Raw genomic sequence first — 26,943 nt, 5'->3', positions numbered from 1 at the left:
AATCGCCATCAATTATGAATTCATTCCATCTGGTGGGGTGTGATTACTGCTTTTGGCGCTGTAGCAGGCCTGATAGCCGCTCCTGCTCACAGCTCTGTCAAATGTTTTCACTGCTACCATTCAGAGCTAAGGAAATGAGGCAGGAGAGACATTTGGGCAGAAGCCAAGAAAGAAATGAAAGTGGGAGAGACCTTACTTATTTTTCCTCATCAGCAAATTTAAAGAGACTGATTGAATCCTGTGAAATAAATATTGGCTGACTCAGATTGGTTTCTAATTGATTGAAGCTTCCCTGTTATGTAGTTTTTCTGCATGAGGTTTTCATGCACTCGTCTACTCCTTGTTTTCCCAGTGTGGTGTCTCTCTCTTACACATATTTAAGGACATGTGTCTCCCTGTAGTCTGTACATGAAGAATCATACAGATGTTTGTACAGGCGAACCTGCTCTCTTCTTCCCAGCTGACCATGTTGAGACGGAAAGCGCAGCGCGTGCCGACTTTCAAAAATTCAGAGGTGCACGACCATGCGACGCAACAACTTACGGAGCCTTTGCGCTGGAAACGACAGACACGGTGTCATCATTTTATGGCTCACACACCTCGCGGCGGGAACACCACGGCAACCATACACCTAGCTTTAATGTGACACTCTCACCGTGGCACCTCCCTCTGGTGTCCCATCAGATGCCCCTTTCACACAGCTGTGTGTGTGTGTGTGTGTGTGTGTGTGTGTGTTTGCATGCATGCTGCTTGTGTAGAAAAGGCCTTTAAGGGAGAAACTGTTGTCAGGGGAGTTGATATTTATGCTGTGTAAATATTCATTTCAATATAATACAATACAAATAATATATATTTCAAGGGTGACAGAATCCTGAGTTCCTGTGAGTTCTGTTATCAGCTGATCTTTTCTCAGACACATTTCAACACGATACTTGTGTTATTACTAGGGGTGTGACAAAACACCCAGCTGACGAGACGAGACACGAGATTGGGTTCACGAGATCGAGATGAGATTTTAACACTATTTTACAGAAAACTTCAATGAAGAAATATAGTCCTTTATTCAACTGAAAGTCACAAAATGAAAACTGAGCACTGAAAGGTTTTGCCATAAACTCAAATGACTGGCTTCTCTCCTGTATAACTAACAGTTACACTGTTACTTATTCCATATTTATATTTATGGTGGAGAGAGGGTCTCTTCACTCAGACAACCATGGTAACAACGTAACTAAGCGTTTTCTGGCAGTAGTTGAGACCGTTGAGAGCAAATGTTTTGTACTTGAATTTGTCATTGTACAGCAGATGGGGAGAAATAAAGCTTATTTTACTATTGTTTTACATTGATTACGTTCTAAAGCACAAATAAATTACCATCAAACACTCAACAGATGATTTTTGTGAGGACAGATGCTATTTTCTCCTTGGCATTTTATTAATTGCAGCAGTAAACAAGGAAGTAGGTCACTCTAGTATCGATTTATGACCGTTTTATAGGACGAAGGGAGATTTCTCTTTGTTTAATATCATTAAAAGTAAAGTTAGGTTTTGCTGTCCGCTTCCCGACTCATTTTAATAGAGAAAGAGAGTGGTCTGCGCGAGACAGCGCCACAGTGAACAGCACTTCAGTTTTCTATTGACGGAAGGAGGATGTCTGAGCGGCATCCTTGCCTTCAAGGAAGACACAGTGCTAGTAGACGTTTGTATCCAACCTCTATGACTATTCAGTACCTCCATCTCTGACTAATATAACAGCTGCTGTCACCTTTCGTTCTCCCTCCTCTCCACTCTTGATTTTCTGGGACGAATTGGTTAATCTTTACACTATCTAATTGCTCAGGAAGTGCGTTGTCCATGTTGTCCTCTTGAATTGGTGATGTTAATGATGAATCGATTATAACCATGATCAGAGCCTTGCTGATGGCAGGGAAGGAGGAGTTTTCCATACACAGTAATACATGTTGCAACTTAACATGTTGAATGTCTGAGTTCCCCCAAACTGGTCTTTGCAGCTCTTCATCGACCCACTTAATCATGGCTGCTTTTCCATTGAGGAAAATCATGCATTTTGTGTTTTAGAAGCTTTTAATGATAATTGGTTATTGATTTCTGTGGCTGCTGATTTGAGTTAATTTGCATCCTCAGAATTGATGCGTGTTCTTCCAGCTTCTTTAGTCTTTCCTCACATTCAATCTATATATATATATATATATATATATATATATATATATATATATATATATATATATATATATAAATAAAGGTAGTAGATTTTGTTTTCTTGCCTCTCATCCCTCTCTGCTTTGGCAGCAGTTGTCAGTGTGCTGTCCATGCTCGCTCTTTGCCCGAGGCATGGTAGCCATCTGTTGGAGGAGAGCGAATCTCTCCGTCCCTGTCTTTTAAACAGACAGATATGCCAGTCTGTGTGTGTGTGTGTGCGAGCTCATGCTTTCTGTGTTCTTGAGTGTACACGTGTTTATGCAAGCTGCGTGCATTTCCGTCTTGATTGGATCTGAGAAAAGGAAGTGGCACATGTGTCTCTCAGAGGGCCTCTGGTCTCAAGTATAGATTGGCACATTTCTCAACATGTAGCTGAGAAGGACAGGCGGCATCGGGCAGCCTCACGGCTGGTAGGTAGGAGGCTGATGACAGTGGGAGGAAGAGTTTGAGAAATGATGAAAATTTAAATAAATTAGATTATAGAATAAAGAGAGTGAGACTGTGGGGAGATGGAGAAGTGATACAAGCTATTTTGTCGCGTTGTTGGATCCTGTAACCGGCTCAAGTTGCCAACTCTGCACTGTTTTTTGTTTTTTTTTCTCCTCTTTAACCCGTCCCCTTCTTTTCTACCTCTGTTTCCTTAAATTCCCATTGCTTCCTTTATCGCTTTAGTTACTCATCTTGGCTTTATCGCCAGCTGCCTCATCATCTTTCCCCTATATGCTTAGTTTAATCGAAAGCTTTATCGAAATGAGCTTTCGATTGAAATCAAAAGCAGCATCAGCGATTCCCAGAGTTTTTTTGTCTCTCTCCACCCCCGCCTACTTGCACACTTACTAAGAAAAAAACAACCAACACAGTGTAGCTTACCGGCTGGTAGCAGCTAAAGACACAGGGTAACGTTAGCTTACCGGTAGCCTGCAGCTGCACTTTTCCAGACACCATGGCCACTGCCGGAGTCACAGATGACGGAGAAACAACAGAACTGGAAAATCCTCCTGCTTCCCTGAAGTCACCGGTGTGGCAACATTTTGCTTTCCCAGTCAGTAAGCTATGTAAACAAACAACACAGGTAAAGCATGTGGCCTCCTATGGGACTCCATGGTGCCTTCAGGTGCCTCTCGGTTAGCTAATGGTGCTTTCAATTGCATCTAACCTTATTGTAGCATTGCTTCCCTGTTGAAAATAATTGTATATTAATGGGTGTATTGTGGGAATTCAAGCATATCATAGTGTTATTTGTTTGAGTCTCAAAGTGTCTCAGGGTGCTCAGAGTGAGAAAAGAGACTATGAGAAGTCTCAAGTCAGTGAGGAGCGATGTCGTACGGAAAAATCACATTAAAGTGAGCTAAACAGCGTACTGAGATAAGACGGTTGAAATAAGACCACTAATTACAAGAAGTGTGAATTTCAACACAAAGGGTTTTTGCAAAGGTTTTTCCAAGAAAGAAACTAAGACTTATAGTGACGACTATATTTTAAAATAAAAGTATTTTTTCCACGCCAAGATGGCTGGATTGTTCATTTAACATAAGTCCTCTGGGAGGCCCGAGTAAATGTACATTTTATTCTCGTCTTTTATCTGTTTTTACATTTTTTGTTGTGTTTTTAACTGGTCTTTAATGTTTTATGTAAAGCACTTTGAATTGCCCTGTTGCTGAAATGTGCTGTAGAAATAAAGCTGCCTTGCCTTGCCTACTGGGGTGGCAGTAACTCAGTCTGTAGGGAGTTGGGTTGGGATTTGGAGGGTCGCTGGTTCATGTCCCCATACGGGCCAAAGTATGGTGGTGGACTGGTAGCTGGAGAGGTGCCAGTTCACCTCCTGGGCACTGCCAAGGTGCTCTTAAGCAAGCCACCGAACCCCCAGCTGCTCGGGGCACCTGTCCATTGGCAGCTGCATCCCCCTCACTCTGACATCTCTCCATTAGTGCATGTATAGGTATGTGTGTGTATTTCAGGCCTGTGTGTAATGTGTATAATAACAACAGAGTGAAAACATTGTAGGCGAGAGCAGGGTCACACTGTTCATAACTCCACCACTAAAGGCTCTATCTCAAAAATCTAATGGCCACTTTTTGTGACTTCTTCTTCTATAGTCAACTTCCTGTTCACATGTGGTCAAGGGTGCTCTAATCTCAGGTTATGTTCTTATTTGTCTGCTTAAAAAGTAAATAATTTGCACTTCAAATTTTATGCAATCCGACATTATTGTATGAATGTTAAAAAATAATTTTGCACAAAATAGAGGAGACAATAACGTGTCTTTTGATACTTTAGCTGAAGTGCTATGTTGAGCTAATCTTAAGATTAAGCCAACATTAGCACACATGTCAGTTTGGGGCAAGTTGTCTCAATGACTCTGTGGCAAGTTGTTACATGTGACCAGCCAGCAAATCAGCAATTCTTACTGACACGCCAGTGAAGCAGCAACTAGAATAGAAAAGAATAAGGCTCAATCTAGCAAAAAGCTGTTTCAAAAGAAAGGGAAGCAAAGGGGGGGGAGTCAAAAGCTGGACCTACGAAGAACAAGGCAGCTAAAAGAAGAAAAATTATCATGACAAAAGTCATCATCAGATGATGAAGAGTGCTTCTGCCTCGTCTTTGTGGAGTCACTTTCAAATAGTCGTCCAAAAGAGACCTGGGTAAAATGTGTAAAATGCAACAAATGGGCCCATGATGCTTGCACCTTAGGCCAGGCAATTTATGTGTGCCAGAATTGTGACTCTGAAGATGAGTCTGATTAGTCAAATACAGGGCATCTGTTTAGTTCAGAGGTTAAACATGTTAGGTTAAGCAAGTTATCTGCAGCATTCCATGCAGTTATCATGAATCTATGTGCAAGCCAGAGAAGAGTTAGAGTTTAAAGTTCAAAGTAAAGTGGTCTTTCCACTTAATGTGTGTTGATTGAAATGTGTATTGTTTTTCCAGATTCTCTAGGCATGACTGTTTATATTCCCAGTTCTGGAAATCAATATTCACAAATTAGTTGTGTTCTTATTTTTAGATAATCTAGTGTGACAATTTACCCGCCGATGGGGCAAATTGTCACAAGTGCACATTCTCTATTCACAACATACCCTTAATTGTCATCACAAATTAATAAAGTATACATTATTATTATTATTATTATTATTATTATTATTAAACAGTCTCAGTTTGTCTAAGTAGATTTAGATTTGAAGTCTCATGACATCCAATGTTTGCCTCTGTCTTCAGAGTTGTGCTTTAAAGCCAGTTCATAGTTGGTATTCATGTCCCAGCCTGTCACCAAGGGGTCAGGTATTGATTTATTTAACAGATTTGCTCTGAAGTGGGGACAGGAAGGACCAGAGGGCCATCCCGTTACAGATTTAGTGGACTTGCACAAAGACTATGTGAACATACTGTGGGGGAGTAGTATTAACCAACCCACTACTACAGAATGTGGACACAATACATACAATACAATGTTTGGTTCATTAGGCTAAACTATTACTGAGCACTTAGTATCAGCTGGGAAAGTCATTAGTGATTAAGTCAGTTTAACCTCGTCCATTTTCTATCGTTCCCAACTGGTTGGCTTTACGGCAGTATGCTAATCTACAACCTAATGTGAGCTAACATCGATTCTGCAATATTTCATTTAGTCAGCAGAGACACTAGCAGAAGTGGTCGCTATGACAATGCGCGGCCATGAATCTGGGGGGCAGAGATTCTGAAGGAGGAGTAGTATTTGTTTGGCAGTTGAGTTCAAATATCAACAATCTAGAAAATGAAAAATGCATCTTTTGTATGTTCTTATTGTGTCTACATCCTCAGATGAATTGTATTTACATAACATTAAAGGTGCAGTAAGCGATGCTGATGTGAGATTTTAGAGATATTAGAGATTTAACTTCTTCAGTCACAGTCATGAAATGATTTGCTGTGGCTGGCGAAGGCAGTTGTCATGCTGACTGAAACGAGGCAGAGCTGTGTGAGCTATAGTGCTGATTGGAATGGTCCAGGCTTAAACATCAACAGCGGGCCTGTGTTCTCAGCTAGCAGGGGTTCACACTGCTGCCTTTGTGTCCTGCTCCCAGTCCCACCAGGATGGGACACACTTTCTTTAAACACATACACATTTATTCACACAGAGTAAAAGCCTTAATTCCATGGGAGGCAGACCTTTGAAACCGTTAACATTTAAAATTGATGATGCTGTGGCTGCAGGATGCTGATGCAACGCATAGGCACTGCAAGTTATTATTTTAAGCAGGTGATCCTCACTCTTGACACAGAACAGTGGGGACGTACCCCCATCTCTTTCCTCCTTTTATGTCCAGACTTGTCAGTTTCATCATGCTTCACTGAATAACGAAACTCTAGAGACGGTGCGAGCATGCCAGGATTTCTCACAAAAGAGCTGGCTTCTTCCTCTCATCGGGTTTGATCGCTGGTCAAACGTGGAAGTCGATAAAGGCTTTGTCAGTTATTCTCTCAAATCCTATTTCTGTAAAAGAAAACTGAAATTCCTTATTAGATAGTAAGTTTTACAGAAAAAGCTGTTTAGGTGATTTTTGCTTTACAGTTGCAACCTCCAGATAGCCAAGAAAGCTCCTTAGTGCTGATGGCTACTGTCCAGTTTGGAGGATATGACACCTAAAGACCAATCAGACACCAAGCTTTTCTATGTCTGATGAAGCACAGGTACCAAATACATTGATGTCGATATTGCTGCGATATTGTAGAATTGACTTTTGGTGCTTTTACAAAAAAATGACACAATGAGATTTTAGATCAATAATCAATAATGTGGATACAATGACTAAGTGGGTAAAGGCAAATAACAAAACAACTAGAACAGTCTGGTTTCAGACAATTACATCACTTTACTGTAATGCAGCCTGTAAAACCATGAAAAGACAACACTTGTGTCATATTACGATATCCAAAATTTTAGACAATATCTAGTCTCATATATTGATGTCGATAAAATATTGATATATTGCCCAGCCCTACGTAGTGCTGTGTGCCATTTTGTTTTATTATCCCGTTCCCCTACCAACAAATGTGGCTTTAATTAGCTCAAAGGCTGCGGATACAGTGAATATGACTCAAGCAAGTAATTTGTCTGTGTTAATGAGGTGAAGTTCAGCAAGCAGTTGGGCATTGACTGTTCAGCAAGACTACCGCTGTCCATGGCTATAATGGTCACACAAATTGTTGTGAAGAAGGCCTGAGGGCCGAAACATCATCAGAATAAATAGAGAAAGGCATATGAAGCCAAAGTGTGCGACACCTTTTTCTTACTTTCAAGTCTACTTCCAGTGATTAGCACCTCACAATAGCCTTTGGTGTGCATTTACTTTTCTATATTACATAATGTTCACACATACATCTGGTCTGGTGGACTGCTTAGATTTCTCAACTTTTAGCTCATCACCTTCATGTATGCTGGATAATTATAGCTGTAAGCCCCAAAGCCACCTGTTTGCACAGTGATACAGGCATATTTCCCCTGGTACTGAATAATAATAATAATAATAATAATAATAATAATAATTATTGTATTTCATTCCCAGGTGGCCCTGAGTAGGTAGCTGCTCAGGGCCACACAAAGGTAGATAAAGACCCAATTACAGGTGTACTCATATGAGTCCTAATGAAGTGCTGAGCACCAAATCAGTGGGTCCCCTGTGTTTTTAAATACAAACTGGAATAATTTCCTTTTATCGGCTCTCTAAATGAATAAAACCACCAGGTACCCTAGAGCCACAACACACCTTGTTTTGGATAACTGACCTGATCCAAAGGGTTGAATGTATTCTTTCCTTCTTTGCAACTAGCGGAGGTTCACTTTAGTCTGTGGCCACCTGGGACTTGATTAAAACATGTTTCTTAAGTGTTTGCCGACTTAATGTGCATCCAAAAAGGACCATATTCCCTTACCATGACTCATCTGACCTGTTGGTTTCTGTTAATGAAACCCCCACATGAATACAGTCCATCATGGGTCAGGCCCAGGCTCTGTCCCGTGGCAGCTGGACTCCCGGTAATCCTGTGGGCTCCCTGGCACAGGTTCCCCTGGCACCAATCTCTGTGTTGGTTCTGCTTGTCTGCCAGTCACATTGTAACCCATCTGTAATCAGGCAATTTCCTCAGTCCTGCTGGTAGACTTACAAAACCCCTGCTTAAATCTCCTGGTACTACAGTACATATTGTCACGCTAGACGGATAAGTAAGCATGCACACACACTCACATTTCCATTTTCTACATCTTTTGTATTTTATTAGTGAGAGTGAATGAATTGTGACAGACATACAGAAGCAAACTAATCATTCAAATGAAATTGGAGACTCAACTGGCAGTCCTATTTTTTCCTCTCTGCCTTTTTTCTACCATTAGTCAAAGACAACCACAACTATTGTACATGTTGCCCCGTTGCTAGGCAGTGGACAGTATTTATTATCCTGCAAACCCAACTTTTCTTCATCCCCTGCATTATACAAGCAGTCTGATTCTTCTGTGTCTTGGTCAAACTGACAAGCTACCAGACATAGCTTGCTGTAGAGTAAAGCTCTGCTTTTTTAGTACTGAGTCATATATTTTTTTCCCAAACAATCTTTAGAAAGCAGTAATATTAATAGGGCATGTGAAAATTGTCTGTGTGTGTGTGTGTGTGTTCTTGCAGCTGCAGTTCTGAGCCTCCATGGTCCGAAGGGAGCTATGGTGATAATTCAGAATTAGCCACAGTTCGGGCAAAGTGTGTTGTGTAATAGCTACAGGATCAGTGGTATCAGTTCGACTGTCATCAGGCCCTGAGTTTTTCTTTCCCACAGAACCACCAGCAACGTACGCTTATTGCTCCAATCTTAAGAGTGATTGCCACTCATGTCAATGACAGCATCCTCTATGAGCCCTCAGCAGTCCCAGCTGTCCAGTGTATGTTTCATTAAGCCAAGTATGCAATATTAAAGCGAAACAGTGCAGTGCAGGACATCACTTGCCTCTGCATATATACATTGGTCGCTGAAGTACTCATAAGGATTACTACAGCAGCAGTGCATTGTTCATCTATTTTGGGATGTATAAAACCCCACTTTATACGCCAATCCGTTCTCTCAGTTAAATAATTTTAGTGTTGCCCTCTGACATTGAAGTTACTGTTATGTGTAATGAGGAACAGCCTATATTTAGCTGTCAATTCATTTGCACTTTAGATAGATTCCACATGCACAGACTCTCCTGTCTGCCAAGACATTAAGTGTATTTGTATTATGCAGTGATGAGAGCTGCTACCTATTTGTTAACCAAAGCAGCAGTGGCACTAAAGCACTAAAGTACGTGCCAAACTTCACCGCTCATTTCTAACTGTTAGCAGATTCAGGTTCACTGGACAAACTCCAAAGAGCATGTTTACTACTTTCAGGTGTGTGTGTGTGTGTGTGTGTGTGTGTGTGTGTGTGTGTGTGTGTGTGTGTGTGTGTGTGTGTGTGTGTGTGTGTGTGTGTGTGTGTGTGTGTGTGTGTGTGTGTGTGTGTGTGTGTGTGTGTGTGTGTGTGTGTGTGGCCTGCTAGCTCGACCCTGGTCAGTCAGATTCAACTCATAGGTCTAGAAAGTATGTTCTTGCAGTTTGGCTCCAGACTCGCATATCTGCCGCTGAGAGGCTCCAGGGACAAACTCTGTCATATCTGTCTCACAACATTATAAAGTATTAGTTTCCTTTATTTGTGATTTAAACCTAAGAGGTTGTTAATATATAGTTATGCAAAGTTAGTGTGTGGAGGGTTAAGAGAAGAATATTTTGAAGACTTTTGGCTTTAAACAAATATTATGGTTTTAACCAGCTTAAATCAAATAAAGCTGGTCTGTAATGGCACATTTGATTTATTCACAGCTAAGTATTCCATCTACATTCTAACATGAAATACTGGATTTATATGGAATGCACACTCCATTTCCATTGAATCAGTCAGCATCTTAATTTGTTTCTCATTTTCATCAGCCAGAGAGAGCATTTCTTTTTTCACTTTTCCTTCTGTTTAACAATATGGCCCACAGACTATACAGCAGATAGATGAGCGTTTCATCACAATGTGATTTGCAGATGTCTTGGTGGTGGGAAATGTGGGGCCTTCAGAACCATAAGGTGGATGTAAAATGGAGAATGTCACAATGTGTTTGTAGGTTTCAACAGAAAATCACTTTAACCCAGACATCGGACATTCACATCCATTTGGTTTGTTACATTTTTGGTCAGCCTTAGTACAAACCAAGACTATCAAAATCTGTTAATTTTTTTTTAAACTGTTTTTATTTCAAGGCAAACAGCACGTTCTGCTCTATTAGCCAGTCTGAGCTCATGTACCACAGAGGAGTAGAAGCGGACAGCTGTCTGTGGCAACTATCTTAGCCCATTCCTACCCAGAGGGTTCGCTGTGCATGTGCGTGCTGCATGCTGCGTAGTAGTGTATTTTGAGGGTCATCCCAGAAAGACTTCACCCCAGGCGAGTACGAATGGAGAGTGCACTAACAGGCACTCCTGGGTGTGTGTATGAGTGTTAGATTCCTTGTGGCAGATGAGCTCTTTCTCTGGTCGCCTCAGGCTAATAGAATAAACATAGCAGAGGATAAGAAAAGCCCATATCCTGTCAGTGCGAGACATTTCCATTAAAATGTTGACCATGATAAAGTGTTTTGAAATAAAAAGAGGGGAAGATGATGGCAGGTGGTTTTAGTTCCTTTAGAGGTTGAGAGAGGTAGGGATGTTTCCACTGTGAAATTAGGACACCTCTGTATTACCATTGGAATTCAGACTACAGATATAACTGACTAAGTTATAACTAAAGGGGCAGAAACCCTGTCGGTATACAGTTAGAAGGAACAGGAGCCTGGTCCAGGATGCAAATGAGAACTGAGATATATTGCAGCACTGAAGGCAAGACTGGGAGGTAAAGGGAGGGGAGTAAGACAAGGGTCCAGATGTGAGACGGCCTCACTGGCTGCCTGTTTACATTTCTCAGCTAACGGGAGTGTATTTTTAACCTCTGCCTGTTTTTGTTCTCTCTGCAGGTGCTGGAGAGTCGGGGAAGAGCACCATTGTGAAGCAGATGAAGTGAGTGACTGCTCATTGTTTTACTTTTCCTTCCATCATCTCTGACAAATTAATGTACGGTTTAACAGCGCAAGCACATGTATTTGGAATATGCACTGCATCTGATATTGTATACAGGGATGTCCCCCATCTGATAAATGCAATCTTCTAGCTAGTCGATATGATGAGTAATGAAATTGGCCCAGTCAGCTTGGCACTCCTTGGCTCAGAGCCAACAGGCTTGAAATAGGATTGCACCATGAACATGTATCACCAGCCTTAAGGAGAAGAGAAACATTTGTTAAGTGAATGATCAAATTGATTGGGGAGTCCAGTCACTCCGTAGAATAGAGATATCTTTTGACATGTGTACTGCACTATCGTGTGCTACACATGGAGGACAGCAGGTACCAGGGTCCATCTAATATCGTAATCAGACAAGGTGTCGGTAAGCATTAGCTAAGAAAGAAAAGACATCTTTTTAGTCCGTTTGTACAAAAGATGATTGACAGTGCTCCTACACTGAAACATCAGTATGAACTGTTCGTCCCCTAATTGGACTAATCCACCCCTTGTTTGACTGTCACTGGTTTTTGCTTAAGATTAAAAACATGATGGAATTTCATACTACAAGTTTGGATTCTGTAAAGTTAATGTATGGCTAATGTTATTTGACATTTACAATGCTGAGCAGAAATAGTTACACAAGTGCACAGCATTTACGAGTTTCAAGTGGCATTAACCAGTGTCTATTGGTTTGCTAATTGTTCCTGCTTCCATCTATAGGGTTTAACTGATTCTCAAAGGATTTTTTTCAAATCAAAAATCTTGTAAGGAAAATTGTAATAGCCTCGCAAAATGAAGATAAAGTGAGCCTCTTAAAATTTACTGTGGGACGATGTTATAAAATCAATAATTCTAAAAGTTTCCAGGTTGCCAATCGAGGAAAAGGCTTAGTATGTACAAGCTGACATGACCAGCGACAGGGTAACAATTTCAGTCTCAAAAACACAGTACAACTCCTAGTTTTTGTTGTCTTTTGTACTGTATAGTTTAGGCTGTGATGACTGTGTAGTGAAGCATAAATGGAACGGCTCTTTTCCTGTCTTTGAAAGTTCCCTCTTGTCAGTCTCTCTGACACCTACCAGACGTCTCCTTAAAACAAGGGTTGAGAAGACGGTGCTAGATGTGCATTTCCACAGCTGATAAATGAAAGTCAGTGTTCCTGTTGAGTATTGCTGCACTGACTGAAGCAATTTGACAAATCTCTCAGATACATTGGTCTCTAAAATCCTCTCACATGCACAGTAGTGAACACCTACATGCTTGATACTTTGGCTTTTGATACATCATTAACGAAAGCACACATCCACTCCCCCACATACATGTACACATACTAGGGGTGTCACAATGTCAATTTTAAATACAACATTTATCAAATGAGCTTTCAATTTCAACTATTGATATCAGAAGCAGGATTCCCCCAGTATTTTTTCCTTCCCCCCGCCTATTTGCACACATCAGAAGGAAAAAAAAAAAACAACAGACACAGCGTAGCTTACCAGCTGGTAGCATGCAGCTAAAGACACAGGGTAACATTAGCCTACCGGTAGCCTGCAGCTTGACTTTTCCAGACACCATGGCAACTGCTTGAGTCAGAGATGACAGAGAAACAATAGAAATGGAAAATCCTCCTGCTTCCCTGAAGTTACCGGTGTGGCAACATTTTGCTTTCCCGGTGAGTGAGTTATCTAAACAAACAACGAAGATAAAGCATGTGGGCTCAGAAAGGACGCCATGATGCATTTATGTGCACCTCATTAAACGTATGGTGCATTCAATTGCACCTTGTAAAACCTCGTTTTAACACCACTGACCAGGGTTGTCTGATCAGGGTTCAACCCTTCTTTTGGAAATTCAAACCAAGCCAGTCAACATGGGTACATCCCTGGCCACGGCAATTCAATAATCACCTGGGTCACAACCTGGGAGCAATGCATAACAATTACCTTAAGTTCTAGAAATGGGAAGGGCTTTACACATCATATTCAGTGAACATCTAACATTGCATATTCCAGTCCAGCTGTATAACCTACTATAAGAACTAATATGTTTTTTAGCTGCTTGAATTTGTCATTGTACAGTAGGGAGAGAGAAATAAAGCTTAATTTGTTTCGCAGTGATTACGTTCTAAAGCACAAATAACCATCAAACAGGAGAGGTAGTAAGAACGGCAGTGCCGAGAGAATTAAATAAAACTTACGTTCTAACGCTGGGTTTTTAAAGGCAGTTTTGACTGTAAAACTCAGCTGATGCTCTGCAAAAGGCTGACTAGTAAACATCTGGGCACCTACTGCCAGCGCACTGTTCGGAAATGAATTGAACCGCTCCGCTCTGCTGTTTGTTGAAGCTGCCTGTGAAAATCCTAGTTTAATACAGTCTATGGTGAAAACCCAGCGTAAATCACAGTGAGACAAAATGTATGTTGTTGTTTTTTCAAAGTGTGCAGCGACCTGTGACAACTGCCCCACTCTCATTTCCAACCAATCACATAATTCGTCCCGCCCGTTCACATTATAATTGATCCTTGTCCTACCCTGATCCAACCCACCTGGTGACCTGGGACGCAAAGCCGAGTAGATCAAGGAGGGTTACCCCATTCAAACACACAGTCAACCTGGGTATAACCCTGATTGAGCCATTGGTGTGAAAGGGGTATAGAATACTCAAAGTACCCTTCTGCCATCTAGTGGCTATTATTGTGCCATTGTCGTCCCAGTTGAAAAAATTAGTTTGAATTGAAATTGTGACACACAAAAATTAGCGTCTCCAAATGGCGAAATTATTTTTTCTGTATACATTTTTGGATTTTTAACATGTTTTTAATCCGCTCACTAAGGTCACTTAAACCCACTTACCTTGACTTAACATTTTGACTTACATTACTCGCCATGGCAAGAAACGCACAAGTTCATTAATAACATTAGTGATGATTCTGTTGTGAAAAGTTCTATCGAGTGAAAACAGCACAACACCGCTGTCTTCTTTGCGCTCATAGAGGAGTAGAAGTGTCAGAATTCTGGGTAGTGTTTAAAGAAAACCGTAAATCCTCTCCACCCAGGGAGATAAAATAACAGAAATAAAATTCAGGCATTACTCATGAGAGAGGAGAACATTTTTCTACGGACCCATCATCTCATACGAATCACATATTCATATATTCTATTCTCACAGACCACTAATTTCTAATTAAAGTATCTTTAGTTAGATGATACAGTAATCTGTCAACTCCTGCCTCAAAGTGAACTTCAAAAAACTGCTTGAATTGATATAATGCAGAGAAAAAGAAAACTACTGTCATTTATTTTACACAGTCCAACAATTCAAATAAGCGGCACATATTTCAACTCATATTGTATGTTTTTCTAGAGGAGTAGGAGTGAATTCTTTCAGCTACCTAAAAATAGAGAACAAACATAACTTACTCAAATGTAACCTCTCAGTCCTAAACTAGACTCAGACTTCTATGAGAAACATTTTTCTCTGATTGTCTTTTTTTAGGAAGATAGACAAATAATAGATTTCAGAGCTACTATGTGTGGGATCTTCCTATTCATAATTCTGACAAAAAGGATATATTATGCTTCTGTGAGAGTCACAGGAAACTGCAGTACTAATGGTGGGGTCTCTTTTAATCTAGTTTTTAAGGCGAATTCAGAAAAATTACCTCCTGTTGACACTAGACCTACATAATAGACCAAAATAATAATAATTGTAATTACAAAAATGTGACAGCCACAGGATATGACAGCATTCATGATGGGATTTAATTGTAATCCATTTCATTGTATTCTACTGAACATTTCCCCCTGGTTGACACTCGACTTGCAAGTTATTTTAACATAGCAGTAATTCAATATTTAAATGAGAAGAAAGCAGCTCACAGAGTCCATACAATATGATTACAATGGCCAAGTTTCATTTCAGTTTGTCTGATTCATTCTGAAGGAATTCAATTTGATGGAAAGGTGTTTGTTTCAGGTGTGGCTAGTGCCTTGTTCTGGTCAATTAAAAAGCTCTTAGCTTTTTTTATATACATATATATTTTATAACTATGAGATTTAGAGGCAAAATTATTTTTCACAGAATATCTGTCTGATGTGCTACTGTCAGGAGAAAGTGACATTTTCCACAAGTTATTTTTATCAAACCTTTATATCTGCATTTAAACGAGGCGTTCAGGTGTCGAAAGCACCATATCACACTTTGTGTCCAGCTATACCTTGTCCACATGTGTCAATTTAATGTCAGATTACGATAAAATACCTATTTGAATGGTGCGTTCTAAAACAGAGTTTGCAAAGTGCTTCACGATCAAGTAAATCGAAAATTGAAATTATAAATACTGGTGTGGAGGAGGCGAGAACACTGTGGGCTTTCAGTCCTCTTAGTTGTGCCTCACAGTGTTTCACAGTGGGCTCACTTGCATTTTAATGAGGACCCATTCAGTTCAACAAACAACCAATGAGCATCCTGGCTGTGCGATTCTGCTCTCTAGGCCATGACAGCCAGGCCACTGGAGATGGTTTTGTTTGGTTTTCAGCCCAGCAGCTTCTGTCTCAGCCCCATGCTTTTTCAACCACATGCTTCTTCCTTTCTTTTCCACAGCTCCAAAAGCAAGTAAATATTTGTTCTAGTGTCCTTAAGCTGAGAGATACAAAAAAGGCTGAATTTTCCCAGTGTTGCATCCCAGCATTATTGTGATTTGTAATCTCAGACATCCATACAGTACTAAATCCTCTTTGATGGAGCTAATGAAATATAAATTAAATATAGAATCTTAAAAGGTTTATTCAGTAATCAGACAACATTTTCACAATGAGATGAAATATTTAGCCAGATCTGGGGCAAATGCCGGGGCAAAAGAAATCAGCAAACAATATTTTACACCATTGTATGTAACGTGTAATCATAGATAATAAAGTCATTATTATGTTTCATTGTCACATTGTGATTATATCTGAAATGACATACTAATCTTTTTTCCCCTTGCACATCCCCTCTCTCCCTCTGGTCTCTGTTTTCAGGATTATCCATGAGGATGGATACTCAGAAGATGAGTGTAAGCAGTACCGAGCTGTTGTCTACAGCAACACAATCCAGTCCATAATGGCCATCATTAAAGCCATGGCCAACCTTAAGGTTGACTATGAGGAAGCTACTAGAGCGGTAGGTATCTGACACTGAAATGTGCAACTTTTTACATGTCGTCACTGCAGCAGCAAGACAGAATTTAAATGGTGTTTTGAAATACAGCAAAGATGGTAGCATTGTTGTAGAAAGATGATTGTGCGGCAGCTAGAATAAGCAATTGCAAAACTTGAAAGACATGTCAGCCAGAGAGCATCTTCAAGCAATGTGCCTCTTTTTTGGTTCATTAAAAGGATTATAACCTAATAAACACATATTCACGGATACATTTAAAAACAGACATAGCTTCAAGTGCCATATTGTTCTCAAGGTAGTAACAAAACCTTCTGGGAACCTGTTAAATTATAGTGTAATATGGCTGCACTCAGTTCAGTGATATCGTCTCTACTAATCACTGCCAAAGCCTCCACTCCTTCTCCATCTTAACCACCCATATCTAGCCTTGAGGATTTAAGGCAGCAGTAATTATGCAGCTCAAGAATTTCTCTTGGGTGCAGTGTGACAGGCTCTTCTTGGAAATCAACTCTGGGTAGCAGATGCTTTAAGATTTACTTCTGCAATTGTGTGTGTGTGTGTGTGTGTGTGTGTGTGTGTGTGTGTGTGTGCGCGTGCGGTAAAAGAAAACCGTAAATCCTCTCCACCCAGGGAGATAAAATAACAGAAATAAAATTTAGGCATTACTCATGAGAGGAGAAAATTTTTCTACGGATTCATCTCATACGAATCACATATTCATATATTCTATTCTCACAGACCACTAATTTCTAATTGAAGTGTCTTTAGTTAGATGATACAGTAATCTGTCAGCTCCTGCCTCAAAGTGAACTTCAAAAGACTGCTTGAATTGATAAAATGCAGAGAAAAAGAAAACTACTGTCATTTATTTTACACAGTCCAACAATTCAACTAAATGGCACATATTTCAACTCCATATTGTATGTTTTTGTTGCTATTAACTTAGAGCTATGTTTCTAAGGATATGGAAATGCTTCACAGTAAAATCTGACCTACCTGTTCCTCAGACTTAGTCTGGCTATCACCAGACCAAGCTCAATCTTTTAAGATTGATCATTAGTCTGGGGAGTCTGCTGCTCTGTATTTTCTACTGCACAAGAGGCGTGATATAGTTCAAATGACTGTACGCAACTGGATAGTCCTTCAACCAATCAGACCAACGATCCGGTGACGTAGCAGCGACAGCAGCATCAACGGGTTGCTGCGCTTCGGTGGCCGCCATGTTGAATGTAAACAAAAAGCTGCTTGGTCGCGCGCCAGGTGAATAAGCCAGTTTGTGATTGGTCCCCGCAAAATTGTAACGGAAGCAGGATAGATAAACGTACAGGTTTCCAGCCTGAGCTGCAGGGCGAAATCAAATCGCCGGCAGATCGGGCTGGGTTTACCCAGTCTACCTCAGATTCTCAACTTTGCAAAATTGGAATAAGTAATAAAGCAGCAGTGTGTCATGTGTGTTGGATACACTTGCTATGCTTGGTAGCATTTTACTAATACATGCATTCTGCAAGGCAGGCAATCCAGGCATATTTTTCTTTAAACCCTAATAATCCTTACTTTGCAGTTTTTGTTTTTACATCTTTGATACTTTTGTTGTCTCCAAATAAAAAATAAAAAAAGATGTTGCATTTTTTATGTAGAAAGAGCTTTTTGACTACCTGGTATATGTCAGGACTGGCTCTGCCAATGTAGCAATGACCTACAGAGAGCTTTCATTATCCTGGAAGATTTCACAGATTTCAATTAAAAAGATGATGGCTGTCTCACAGCCAGAGGGGACGCAGTCAGCATCCAGCAATATTCTGAAATCAGCGTGTGACTGAACTGGTTTGTCTGTTCTCTTTATTTTTTTAAAAAAAAACAAGCTGCTTTCATTGTTTGCCAAACATGACAATTGCTGCAAACTGTTAGTAACCAAATAGCAATTGGTATAGTGCAAACTCAATGCACTTGTCTAAATATGTAATGTTGGATTTTTATCAAATGTGTATTATTTCTTCCATGACTCACTGTCAAGTGATTTCACATCAGAAGTTGCAAACATGTTGATAACTGTATTATAAGACTACTTCAGGTTAACTGAAGACCTGTTATTTGTGTTGGTGAAGGACAGCGTAGGTACCAGAAAGCCATGGTATTCTGCATTTTGTACTCCTGACATCAAAAGTTTATATAAGCCCTTGTCCAGTGTCAAACACGAAGGGCCCTTCTTGTGCTCCTAGTGAGTAAGCAAAGTTCAGTTGCAGAATGCCTCCCTGCTCACTTATTATAGGTAGGTCAGGTTAATAAATGCAAGTACTGTTGCATTTAATTAATTGCAAATACTATTCATGTAAATATGAATGTCTATCATTTGATGCATCTGTTTTTCCAGGGCACTGCACTTTAATAGATGGATTCATTACAGTGCAAAGTTTGATGGCAGATGAATGGGTGATGGCCCAAGGCCAATTAGGCAAATGATGGATACATCATTTCTGGTCATACTATTGCTCACTCTTTTGTTGACTTTGCTCTGTTTCTTCACTTCCCTCCTGCGCAATCTGATTGAAGCTTACCGGTAGTTATTCAAAAGACCTGTCAAATCAGACTTATATGGAGTGCATAGGGCTGCAGGAACTTCTAAATACATAACATGGAAAGAAAAATGCTGTTTTTGTTTCCATTGTGGAATGTTTTCCAGTGGTCCTAGCTCATATCTGCAATTTCTAAATAAAGCTATTTTTTTTTAAAGCACCAATTACCACAAGCACACACTGGATGCAACAACAACAACAACAGCAAGCTACAGTTTGTATGCTGACGACCACTCACCATATCTTATTTATGTTGGCCAGCCAAGTTAATGCAGAAAATGAGCAGCCCGAAGAGTCTCTGCTCTGTTTTTTGTTTGTTTTCCTTGTTACTGCTCATTACATTCCAAGTCACTTTTGTCACAGTTAGCCAATGATGAGAACAGCACTGTAAAGATGGTATACTGTAAACACTCCTTTCACCGCAATTCTGAGTAATAAAATGCAATGAGGCCCACCATTAGTGTACTTTGCAAGAGATTCTAACCATGTGAAAAGAAAGTCCTGAATAAAGCTCTGCAGTGTCGAGCTTATCAGCTTTGTCCAGTGAAGAAAAATAATGAGGGTTAATACACTTGATGTCTTTTTCAGAGACCTACTCTATCTAATGGTGTGTGTCTTTACTTGTCAGGACGATGCCCGCCAACTGTTTGCCCTGTCAGCAGCAGCAGAGGAGCAGGGCATCCTGCCAGAAGAACTGTCCAACGTCATCCGACGACTGTGGGCTGACGGCGGCGTCCAAGGCTGCTTCACACGGGCCCGAGAGTACCAGCTCAATGACTCAGCAGCCTAGTGAGTGCCTTAATAACATACAATAACATCAAGGCTATTATATGGGTCATTGTGTTTCAAAATAAAATGTGTATTATTATGCACAGAAAACCTTGGTGACCAGACTTTCAACAGACTTTCGCTGATAATCGCACATCAGAAATAAGTGATGATCTTGCATCCTGCAACTTCCTCCAAAGTTGGCCGTGCCGGCCAAATATTATGGTTTATCACTGTTACTTTTCATCCCCCTTTTCTCTTTATCTATTACACTAACGCCATGCTCTGCTCTGCTTTAGTACTTTTCTCTGCTGGATTTCGTTTGATCATTTCTTATTGTTAAAATGCCATACTACATTTCTCTCAATGACAGCACTGGCTGTGTCAAAAGGCCCCCATAGAGAGCAGCTACAGTTATTAATAGTGAAGGCATTACTGTCACTTTAACTAGTGGTTTTCACTCTTAAGACAAGTTGCGTCGCTGATCTACAACAACACCGCAACCTCAGCCTCTCTCCTCAGCTCTTAATTACCTTAATGCCCCTCATTTCTGAGCAGTTTTTGGCCCCGTTGCCATAATGTACCAGTATAAACTACTAAAACTGTAAACTGTCAGGGTGTGTTAAACAAATGTAGTAGTTTTGAAATCTTTTGTAAAACCTTCTGAAACGACCATTATTTTGCCAGTGACGATTCTCTGTCACACTACGGTTGAGTACCTTTTTTCATTGTAGAGTGTAAGCCGACCAAATTCAATTAATCTTCAAGTTTTATAAACCCAATGGCCAAATCAAACAGTGTTACAATATCTGATCTATGTGTAGACTACAAAAGCAGCTTAAACCTCTCTCTGTGGGGAGCAGGATTAAGATTAAACTGTCAAACACGTGGCATGAAGTAGTGCTGCTGCGGAGGCTCTAATATCTACACCCAGGCTGCGGCTCGTATGGGATTACATCCAGCACCAACACTTTGTTATACAACATTGTCTTTTTTATGCAGTTGAATATTGTGCTGAAAGAATACAATACAGCTTTTTGTGCGTCTCCTATAACTATATGTGTAAAAGTTGATTGTGGTCTTGTATTAAGTGCTTTTATCAGACTTCAGATGCTTTATTTGGCCCTTGTCTCTCTCACACACACACACACCGTGAACAGGCTGTGTGAAAGGGGCATCTGATGGGACACCAAAGGGAGGTCCCACGGTGAGAGTGTCACATTAAAGCTAGGTTTATGGTCGCCATGGTGTTCCCGCCATGAGGTGCGTGAGCCATAAAATGATGATGAAAAGAACTGATCAGCAGACTAAAGTCCCTTTCACATCTTATCACATGGCTAGACTTGTTGACACACCCACCCACACACACACACACACACACACACACACCCCTTCTAAATAGATTAAAAACAATACAAAATATGGAGACAATATTGTCAAACAAAGCACAATGTCAACACTACATTGAAGGGCCGATACCTTCCTTTCAGCTAAGAGAAAATTAATGTTTGATAGTAATATTCTAACACTGAATTGGATGCCATGCCCTGGCTGTCGTAGTATATCAGAGGGTTTGAACAAAAGTCACTGTCTTTTGTGCAAGGATATGAAAAGATGAGCATGTCATAGCTATTCCTTACCATGCTTAACTTATTTTTCTTAATTATTTTGATGCTTTCCCATGGCTGGGATAGTGCAGCGTGTGATTTACATCTTTATAATGTTTGTATTCAATAGCATTGTTGGTTCTCCCGGACCAATTACCAATGAATGGATTGTGAGTAGAGCTGTTGCATATCTCTTAAGGCATTCAGAATGTCAGCAGATATAAAGTTTCAGAAATTGTTTTCCTGATGTGTTCCCATCAGCTATCTAAATGATCTGGAGAGGATAGGCAAGCCAGATTACATCCCCACACAGCAAGATGTGCTGCGGACCAGAGTGAAGACCACGGGCATTGTGGAAACACATTTCACCTTCAAGGACCTGCACTTCAAGTAAGATCCCCGTTTACAAATTGGTTTATATTGTAGAGCTCAACATTTAATTTCACCTGCAAAAGGCCATACACCAGTAATTAATTAAACAACTGCCTCTGCTAAAATACTAAAAACCAGATGTGCTATTTCAAAAAGAAAAGAGACGTATGTAATGGCTGTTCTTTTTTAGATCATCATCTAGTAACTAAACTGATCAAAGAGGGCGAGATGCCTTCAGGGCTCAGCAGGTGACAGCAGTTATTGGATTAAACTCATGCTCACCATTATGTATCCACCATCATTGCAGTGAACCCCATTTTAATCTCCAAGACGGTCTCAATGCATCACTGTTATTCAAAGATAATAATAACAGATTTTAAACTTCATGATCAAGCAAACGAAAATGCATATTTTGTGAAAAAAATGCTGTTGATAGTCATGCATTTATGTTTGTACTAAGAGAGCTTCCCCATTTTGGAAAGTCAGTAGTTTGCAGAAAGGTTAACATTTGTTTTCCGATTTGTGACGTTGCGATCTCATTTCAGCAGCTAAGCTCAAGATGTCTTTCACCCAAACGGCTCGTCCCACTCAATACTGTTACAGTGGGGAGAAACCTTCAGTGAAGGACAAACATATTAGTGAAATACATGAACTGCTTTCTTTTTGTGTTATCCCAGTTTTTTAAGTGAGTTGTTACCACAGCAGGATTACACAAATAAATAGATGTAGTTCATTTTGAAAGCCGGTTTTCAGCCATGCTTCTCAGGAGTTGTCTCGTTTGTACAATGTAAATGTTTTGCATTGTGTTGATGTGTTCTGTCGACATATATTCCCCATTCAGATAAAGAAATCTGAAGTCAGCCCTCACACCACACACAAACTCGTTGTCCTTTATATCTGATGGAGACATTATTCGCTTTAAAAACAACTAATATTATCTGCTCTAACAAGTCCGTGGAAATGAAACGCTGTGTGTGCTTCTGTGCCCGCTGTGTGTAATACTTAAGTCTCATATGTCTTGATTTATTTTATTTCTCTTTGGAAGACCTAAATCAAATCCAACTAGCATATGTTTACCTCCAGCACCTCTTCAGTGCTGCACTGCCGTGATATATTTAGCCTGTGTATGCAGTGCTGGAGATGAGCACACTGTTGAGGTAAACGGTCTAAAGTGTGTCACTGTTATAATGAGCTCTGCTTACTTGGCATGCTGTAAAGCTGGCAAATGGTTACACTCTACATTTAGCTGCCAGATGAAAAGCTTCCTCTCAATGTTAGATGGAGAAAATCACCAGTGTGGCACCGTCCAGACGAGCATCCTCCCTTAACCATCTAGGTATCCTCCATCTTCATGAATAAGTCACATAGGATCTCAGTGAAAAGCCTGCCGCTGCCACCATAGACTGTAAATTAGTGGACAGAGCATGTGTGACGTCACCCATTGGTTTGTGGAGATCTGCTATGGGTCGTCGAGTTTGCGCAGCCATCCTGGTTGCGGATGTGACGATTTTAGACGAGAGGGAGGAGTGAGGGAGGAGCCCTTACACTCTACGTTACGTTACACACTTTCACTGGCAATCACATCATAACCACGCCCTAAAACACCCCCTGCTTTATCGCCGATTTTAAAATCAACGAGACTCTTATTCAAAAAATGATCATTCTGTGGTGCAGAAGACTTAAAACGAGCGATTGAGACCATAAACTCATTATGAAAATGTTTACTGAGGTAATAAATCAAGTGAGAAGTGGGTCACTTTCTCGTCGACTACAGAAACCGACCTCCTTTTGCAACCACACGTGTCTCCCCCTGCTGGAATTCAAATAGAATGCAGGTTTAAGGCACTTCCGCATTTGCAGCACTTCGCCAAACCGAATGTGTTGTCCATTAATATTAACGGTCTATGGCTGCCATGTTTCAATCTGCCTTAAGGCCGCTTGTTACCACAGCAACTGCACTGAACCAAAATGCCAACAAATGCCAGGAAAAATGACACGGCCTGTGCAGTGAAAAACCCGGCCCTGAAGAGAGGAGTAGGCAGAAAAAGAATTTACTGTATAGAAAGGGAGAGAGAGCGCACGTGTTTCCAGAGGGAGACCTTAAAGCTGCTGTCTGTCTGTATGAAAAAAGTGTTGTTTTTCCTGTGCTCAGTCCCATCCGTTCTCCCATACAAATGGCGTGTTTATACTGTGCACAGGATGTTTGATGTTGGAGGCCAGCGGTCAGAAAGGAAGAAGTGGATCCACTGCTTTGAGGGAGTCACAGCTATCATCTTCTGTGTTGCCATGAGCGCTTATGACCTGGTCCTGGCTGAGGACGAGGAGATGGTGAGTTAAGCTTAGACTCCTTCAATTTATAAAAATATAAATGAAAAAGAGAGTAGAGGAGAGACCATTCCCAGGGTAATAGAAATTGGGAGGAGAGGTTGGGTTTTCAGTGAACTCATTTCCTTTATGTGCCCTAGTTGTGCTCTCTAATAATCTCTTTATCTCCATATTTGTGCCCGTCCCACCCAGAACCGGATGCATGAAAGCATGAAGCTGTTTGACTCTATCTGTAACAACAAGTGGTTCACAGAGACGTCCATCATTCTGTTCCTCAACAAGAAGGACCTGTTCGAGGAGAAGATCGCCCAAAGCCCACTGACCATCTGCTTCCCCGAGTACACCGGTACAGTCTTAACATCTCAATACGACCACAGTTTTCAGTTTTTTAAACCCAGTAAAATATTCTGTCAATAAATCTAGCCCCAGTTTGTGCATTTTATGTATTCCCATCACATTCAAGTCACAAAGATGTGCATCTTTTTCTCTGAAAAAGATTCAATCCTGATGGTTAGAAGGGTCTTTGAGGATTCTAGAAATATCTCCAGAAGAGCAGTTGTTGAACAACCTTCCAGATGTTCAAACCTTGCTGGGTAGTTGTTATTCAGAGAAACAAATCTATTATCTGTGTGACTCAAATGTTATAGTAATACAAGAGAGGCACAGCCTACGAGGCTGGGCAAAATCAGGCATAATGAATTCAACATTGTGAAGAAAATGGCACTTCAAGAAACTGCTGGAACTGTCTGATCCCCTGAGCAGACTCAAGCTCTCCTAACACTCTGTGTCCCTCAGGCCCTAACAAGTACGAGGAGGCTCAGGCTTACATCCAGACCAAATTCGAGGACCTGAACAAGAAGAAGGACACCAAGGAAATCTACACCCACTTTACCTGCGCCACCGACACCAAGAACGTGCAGTTTGTGTTCGACGCTGTCACTGACGTCATCATCAAGAACAACCTGAAGGACTGTGGCCTCTTCTAAAAACATGTCAGAGAAAGATTCAAGGTGAGTTCAAAGAACTGCCTCAGGAAGTGATTCAGCTCTCTACGAAGTCACAAATGAAGCCTGTTTGAAATGACTGATTTGTGTGTGTGTGTGTGTGTGTGTGTGTGTGTGTGTGTGTGTGTTTTTGTGCTTTATTAGATTACTTGAAGAGTTCTGATGACCATAAAGATAGGGGGAATATATACACATCATGAATGACTGCACTGGCCAACCACAATTCCTGCTTTGTTCTGCTTTTTGTAAAGACACCTAAGAGACTGAAAACCCGACGAGCCTCGCAGAATTTCAACGAATGCTGATCCAGTCTCTCGTATCGTTAACTGTTTGGGCTATGACCACAAAAATCTACATTTATTATTGTATTGTTGTTCTTGTTTTCTTCTTCATTTTCAATTACTAGAGGAGGCAAAGGAAAACTTGTTTTATATAAATGCATTCATTTTAGTTTTAGAAATTCTGATGTGCAAATTATTAAACCTTTAATCACATGAAGCTTATTTTTTAAGAGATGAAGCACAGGCATGGACATAAATATGATTAATAAAGGAAAGTGCTTTTTTATGTTTACATATGTTCATCATTCATAGCCAAACCGTATATTGTTCTGCATGCCTCGACATGGCAAATATTAGCTCTGTAATCTGCACAAAGTATCTAACATTCCTAAAAAATGATAATAAAGAAATGTTAAAATGTTGAAAAAAATAAAATAAAAAAGAGCTTCACAAGCAGGGGGAAATTATGGAGAAGAAAATGTAACTGATATTTAAAGTATGTATGTGTACCTAACATTCTATCACTTTTTATAGTACCATTTCCGTCTGTTGCAGTATGTTTGTGCCTTGACTTCTGTTTACAACCAATTCCTAGATATGCTTTCAGTACTGTTTGACCTACTGTGCGCCTATATTTTTCTTGCATTTTCTGCCTAGCACCTATGAATATATAGTTATAATTAATGAGAGACGAAAATCTAATTCAGAAAACAGTTCATGTGTTTTGGTAAATATTAAAATGCTTTAAAAGTCCTATATGATTTAATTTAAATAAAAGTAGAGATCAGTTGACTCTTGCACGTAGTTTTTCCTCTCTGTTTTGTTACTTTTATGTTTTATAACATTGTTATAAAAAAGATTTGGTGGATTTCACACATATTTGTACTGTTGTTATACAAGAGGATTAGATTTCAAACATAAATGGACATACTTGGGGTTTAAAATAATCATTATTTTCCACAAAAGCGATCTTTTGCTGAACCGTATCCATTTTGGCCACAAGTGACAAATAAGGGATAGTGGTGAATACTAAAATGTTGTGGAGTAGTTGCACCATTATAGAACAGTCAGAAAGTCAATAACCCAATAATGTTAGCTGAAAAGCAATTTATATCTAAAGTAAGCTAACATTGGCCACCGTTTTTGATATCCTTGGCCTTTTCTAAAAATGTTTACACACATTTGGTATAATGATTCAGTTTTATGCAGACACATGCAGGTCAACCGAACTACAACTTCCTACTGAAGACATGTTTTTAAACTGGCTGACGGCACCATCTAGTGGACTGTTAAAGTGCATCCATCAATTCTTTACACTTCGTAGTGTCCAGACTTACTTGGTCAGTCTCATTCAGCTCAGTTTTGCCTTCAGGTTTGCTTGTTTTTTTTCTAACAAAGTAGTGCCTATTAAGTATGACTACCTAATTGGTAAATAACGTAAAACACCATGATCAGGACATAACGCTCAACACTGTTTGTTGAATAAAAGATTTTTGCTTTCAATGAGTATA

At 40.2% G+C, this 26,943-nt stretch overlaps 1 protein-coding gene across 2 annotated transcripts in view; it reads left to right on the top strand.

Annotated features, from left to right (window-relative positions):
- The window catches only part of LOC144516820 (guanine nucleotide-binding protein G(i) subunit alpha-2-like), a 60,795-nt gene extending 34,559 nt beyond the window's left edge, over nt 1-26,236 (top strand). The window contains exons 2-9 of one of the 2 annotated variants that reach the window (XM_078248451.1): nt 11,255-11,297; nt 16,364-16,505; nt 19,704-19,864; nt 21,712-21,840; nt 24,021-24,150; nt 24,340-24,493; nt 24,943-25,157; nt 25,403-26,236. In XM_078248451.1, the coding sequence (XP_078104577.1) occupies nt 11,255-11,297; nt 16,364-16,505; nt 19,704-19,864; nt 21,712-21,840; nt 24,021-24,150; nt 24,340-24,493; nt 24,943-25,133 (950 nt within the window). In that variant the 3' untranslated portion in view covers nt 25,134-25,157; nt 25,403-26,236. Of the gene's footprint in view, nt 1-11,254; nt 11,298-16,363; nt 16,506-19,703; nt 19,865-21,711; nt 21,841-24,020; nt 24,151-24,339; nt 24,494-24,942; nt 25,158-25,295 lie in introns of both variants that reach the window. The other variant, XM_078248450.1, reaches the window with a different exon arrangement.
- Nucleotides 26,237-26,943: the final 707 nt, after the last annotated feature.

This window comes from Sander vitreus, chromosome 4, assembly GCF_031162955.1.
Source record: "Sander vitreus isolate 19-12246 chromosome 4, sanVit1, whole genome shotgun sequence".
NCBI classification, from domain to species: Eukaryota; Metazoa; Chordata; class Actinopteri; order Perciformes; family Percidae; genus Sander; species Sander vitreus.
The sequence above is the reverse complement of the archived record's forward strand: the minus strand, read 5'-3'. Positions and strand labels throughout refer to the sequence as shown.